At 35.7% G+C, this 5,136-nt stretch overlaps 1 protein-coding gene across 1 annotated transcript; it reads left to right on the top strand.

The window, feature by feature from the left end:
- Positions 1–3,054: 3,054 nt before the first annotated feature.
- On the top strand, positions 3,055–4,702 carry LOC125843525 (mRNA-capping enzyme subunit alpha-like). Its single transcript, XM_049522637.1, has 5 exons — positions 3,055–3,175; positions 3,585–3,722; positions 3,862–3,984; positions 4,076–4,174; positions 4,501–4,702. Exons 1-5 carry the CDS (start codon positions 3,056–3,058, stop codon positions 4,615–4,617), a joined length of 597 nt encoding a protein of 198 aa, XP_049378594.1. The 5' UTR covers position 3,055; the 3' UTR covers positions 4,618–4,702.
- Positions 4,703–5,136: the final 434 nt, after the last annotated feature.

Raw genomic sequence — 5,136 nt, 5'->3', positions numbered from 1 at the left:
TTTATTTTTTTCGATGAAACTTGTACCATAAAATATCGATATATTATTCTCAGATTGAGGACTTCTTTTCCTTAGACTCTGCATCAACTATGCTTCAATCGAAAACTAGTTTCAATCAGGATATGAATCCTCTATATAATTTTCTTTATTAGACTCAGTTTCATTTCAATTTTGGAATGATAATTAAGAAAATGGTCTCTTGTGCTCCTTTATCTGTCCATTCCTACCCAGTAGCCCTTTATGGAGTTAGCAGATTAAAGGTGAAATAAGTAGCCAAAATTTAATGCTGAAGAATTTTGGGTCATCATCCATTATTTTAATGTCTGACCGGGGTGCCTAAATGTGATGATAAAGGTTTCCTAGGATTGTTGTTTCTTGACTGATAAAGNTCATCCCGCACTTTATATGGTGGAATGTATGGAAAGAGAGAAATAGCAGAAACTTTGAAGATAGGTCCAATTCCATCCATAAAGTTAAATGGAGATTGTATTGTATCTTTTCATTAATGGTGTAAAAAGATAGAAATAGATGAATTTGAACTAGTAGATTTGTTAGGATCTATGTTAGTAGCATCCTCCTATTCTTTTTTTTTTGGCTTCTTTTTGAAGATCTCCAACATATCCTTAATGCTGAGGAATACAACATTACCAATTTCAAGCAAAAAAAAGTAGAAATTAGTGAAACTTGATTTTGAGTGCAATGTTAAGCTTGATTATGAAAATGACCAATTTATGACATTACCAAGTCAGTTTGCCAATGGAGCTTGTAAATGACAAATTCTTGAGTACCGACCTAGCAATACTTGGGATGCGAGGCTCGCCACAACTTTTTAAATTCCTAGTCAGAGATCACTTGAATTAGGCCTGGGCTGGTCATTAAAGCCTTATGCCTGTCGAGGCTAGATAGCTTGAGCAACCTTATGCGAGTCTCCTTTCGCCATCCAAGAGACGTTTTCCATGTCTGGTCTTAATACTCACTTTATTTTTTTCGATGAAACTTGTACCATAAAATATCGATATATTATTCTCAGATTGAGGACTTCTTTTCCTTAGACTCTGCATCAACTATGCTTCAATCGAAAACTAGTTTCAGTCAGGATATGAATCCTCTATATAATTTTCTTTATTAGACTCAGTTTCATTTCAATTTTGGAATGATAATTAAGAAAATGGTCTCTTGTGCTCCTTTATCTGTCCATTCCTACCCAGTAGCCCTTTATGGAGTTAGCAGATTAAAGGTGAAATAAGTAGCCAAAATTTAATGCTGAAGAATTTTGGGTCATCATCCATTATTTTAATGTCTGACCGGGGTGCCTAAATGTGATGATAAAGGTTTCCTAGGATTGTTGTTTCTTGACTGATAAAGAATTTCTCCTAAAAATCCTTAGAACTCTGTACTTAGCCATATTTGTTTTCTTATTTGCATTTGAGCGTTTTTACCTCCATTGACAGCCTATTTAATCGCCATTGGTCCTCCACCAACTAAGACACACCCAAGAAGAAATCTAGTTTTTCTTGAAAGCATGACAAAGGTGGGTAAACAATGCTAGAAGAGATCTAACTTTGCTCAGACTTGGAGCAAGCAAAATATTTTCTAGCTTGATGAAGAGTGCCTACCATGAAAAATTGAAAAAATACACATGCTAATGGTGTCATATTTGCTGACATTCTAGAAAGATAAACAAGGTGTGCTCCACCAAATAAAGAAAGACACACCCAAAAAGACATTTAGTTTTTCTTAAAAGCTCAACAAAAGAGGCTAAACAGTGCTAAGAGATATCTAACTTGCTTAGACTTGGAGCAACTATAATATTTTCTAGCTTGATAAAAAGTGTTTGGCATGGAAAATTGAAAAAATACACATGCTAGTGCTATTAATTTTACTGACATTCTAGTAAGATAAATGAAGTTCGTCCTCCTTTTTCTCTAATCTTTTGATGGGGAAAAAGTATTTTGGTATTTTCTTATATTGTATCATCAGTCAACTGCTTTTCAAGGTTTTGAGGATTGGGCTTTTTATCAAAATGGTTACTGAATAATTAATTTGTAGGACTGCTTCTTCATAGGAAAGCAAGAATTTGCAAACAATCAACTATATATTTTTGCTGTTCTATTTGATTCACCTTTTACTATTTGAAAGTTTATGTTTCAGAAAAACAAACTTAACTGAGAGAGCCAGAGAGTTGAGTAAGAAAAGTGGTCATGGTGATGTAATAAAGAAGGTGTGGGTGGGGCAAAGAGTGGGAAGAAGGGCGGCGCATCCGGGGGGAGGTGTGTGTGTAAAACAATGACGGAAGGCAATGCAGATGGAGGGAGAGAGAATGGGGGTTCGTGAGGATTGTACTGAAGTGAAAGGAGGGGTTTTGTTTGTGAAATCATGTTATTCTTTAAGAAGAGTGACTCGGTTTTGCTTGATGTCGCCCAATCTACTACTCTGTGCTAGTATACCTGATCTTTCTTTCCATTTGGTCTGTCCAAAAATATGATCCTTCGTTAAATGAGAAGTCTTTGTTCCCTTCATTTAAACTAATAAAAACTTATATTACTTATAAAAACTAATGATCAGACTGAAATACTTCTTGATTCTTGTGACCTGCCAAATAGGCAGAAAGACCCGTCTTTTTATTTTGGAATCAATTACCTTAGTTGGGTGGATTTATGTGAGCTCGACAGGGACCGGGATATTATGCTTGCAGCTCATGAAATAGGTTTGTTCTGCTAATATTGTTTTAATCTGAATGATAGCTTGTCCATCAAGTGTTCTGAGTAGTTAATGTATTTTTTTAGATCCCTTGTACAAATTTTGCTCATGGATAATAATCTTGCCATATCTTCATACCTGAACCTCATATGAACTCGGACATGGATATTAATATATTCTCTGAGAAAACAATTGTTTATTTATTAAACTGGCTAGCTGCCTTGCAAACTATGGTAGCATCCCACACAAAGCAAGGAAGGTGAAGATCCATAAATTAAGATTCATCCAAGGTAATTGTTGTCATGATGTGCAGGGAAAACTTGCAGTTATTAAGGCAGCGTTACTACTATGTTACATGGAAGGCTGTGGGACACGGTATATGATGTTGATCACGATGGATGGTTGTTTCTTAATTGATAGGTATTTCAACTTTCGGAGGGTTCAGATGAGATTTCCTTGCAGACACACTAATGAAGTATGCTAATGTCCAGTTAGCTATTTTCTTTTGATAAGATAAGTGGTATCAATAACAGCATCAAGAAGATGCAAGATTTACAAGATATGGCATTTGAGCGTACAAAATAAATCTCTGGCTAACTATACAAACTATCTAAGCCAGAACTAATGAGTTAGTAAAATACTGAAGTTGTTCTGCATTAACAGCAGGATACAAGTTGGACCAACTAAACAAATTTGCAATGCATCTACTCTTCAAAATGCCTAAAGTAGTTGACTCTCCATCAAAACATCTCTTTTTCCTCTCTAACCAAATGTCCAGTTAGCTATTAGGATGTTCTGATAGTTTTTTTTCCCTTTTATGTCTCGCTGTTGGAAATTATCTGTACATATGATTTATTACATGAAATTCTCATATTTTCTCCCAGGGTTTAGCTGAAAAGACCCACCACTTCACTTTACTTGATGGAGAGATGGTAATTGATACTTTGCCCAACACACAAAAGCAGGAAAGGAGATACCTAATTTATGATATGATGGCCCTGAACCATGTATCTGTCATCGAGGTTGGATTCTTTGATATGAAACCACCTTCCTTTCCTTCTTGAAAAATTTATGTTAGCTATACTCTTAGGGGTCTTTTGGTTCTCTTCGAATATTATCTGTACATTGTTGTTGCTCATTCTCTGTTCTATAATTTTACAGCGACCCTTTTATGAACGGTGGAGAATGATCGACAAAGAAGTGATTGGTCCAAGGAATTATGAACGTCAACATATATACCAGAGTAGAAACCCTTACTATAGATATGAGTTGGAGCCTTTCAGGGTATGTTTTGTCAAAATTGGAATATATTGTAGTTATTTTCTAGTATTATTTGTTCTGCCTAAGTGGCTGCTGATTTCTCAATGTTTATCAGGTGAGGAGGAAGGATTTTTTTCTGCTCTCTACTGTCACAAAACTTCTCAAAGAATTTATCCCAAAGCTTTCACATGAAGCTGATGGTCTTATTTTTCAGGTGCTAAAGAGTACCTATACTGAATTGCTTCTTGTTCTAGTGTTATATTGGATTTTTTCGTGAGGAGTCAATTTCTTACATCACTTAAGATGTTTTCAAGTTATATGACATGTATGTTTTGGCTGCTATGTTGGAAAACTCTCTGTGGAAGTGGTTTCCAACCTTTATCTACGTTTGCTGTTATGCTGCAGATAGAATTAGTAGCACATCCTCTTGCATTTTATTGCAAATGACATGTTTATGGCTAACAGTGACGGAGATTCATAAATCATACAGATGAATTTATGTTCTGGATACTGAGCCACCCTGTTTTCTTTCTGTGTTAGGGTTGGGATGATCCTTATGTTCCTCGCACGCATGAGGGTCTGTTGAAGTGGAAATACCCTGAAATGAACTCGGTTGACTTTCTGTTTGAGGTTGCATTCTGCTCTCCTAGTGAATAGAGCTGTTGCTATTTCCTCCTTATCCTTTTGGTTTCTTATTATTGTTATGCTCCTACACCTTACCTGTCAATATCATTTATTTCCATGCTTCAAGTATGTTGAGATAGCTAAGTTAATAAAACAAGCAGCTTAAGGTTTTAGGCGAGATGATCACAAACATAATATTAAGGCAGGCAATGGTCCTTAGTTCTAGTCTCGCTGTCACCCATTATCAAAAAGAGTTTCCACATGCTTGGCCCATGAAAAAGAATCAGACCCGCACGTCAGGGGATGTGTTGAAATAATTTATGTTATCAAAAGTGTGTTTTCTCTAATAGTTGTTTTAGATTGATGCTTTCATCCTTCAACAAGGCAGACTAGATAATGGATTTGATTCCCGAAAAAGGGTCCAGAAAAAATTTAGCATATCAATTAAAGACCAGTATGGTGATGTCCACCGCAATTTAACTAGTATGTTCTCTTGTTCCTTAATTTTTTAAACAAATTTTGTGTAAGACCCCGACTTTTCAAAGCGTCTAA

The sequence above is a fragment of the Solanum stenotomum genome, chromosome 11 (assembly GCF_019186545.1).
Source record: "Solanum stenotomum isolate F172 chromosome 11, ASM1918654v1, whole genome shotgun sequence".
In the NCBI taxonomy this organism is placed as follows: domain Eukaryota; kingdom Viridiplantae; phylum Streptophyta; class Magnoliopsida; order Solanales; family Solanaceae; genus Solanum; species Solanum stenotomum.
The sequence above is the reverse complement of the archived record's forward strand: the minus strand, read 5'-3'. Positions and strand labels throughout refer to the sequence as shown.

Bases quoted from the DNA above. Each gene is read 5' to 3' on its own strand.
- LOC125843525 (XM_049522637.1), top strand. From the start codon at position 3,056: ATGGAAGGCTGTGGGACACGGTATATGATGTTGATCACGATGGATGGT. The intron at 3,985-4,075 runs GTATGTTTTGTC...AATGTTTATCAG, and splicing joins ATGAGTTGGAGCCTTTCAGG to GTGAGGAGGAAGGATTTTTT. The intron at 4,175-4,500 runs GTGCTAAAGAGT...TTTCTGTGTTAG, and splicing joins CTGATGGTCTTATTTTTCAG to GGTTGGGATGATCCTTATGT.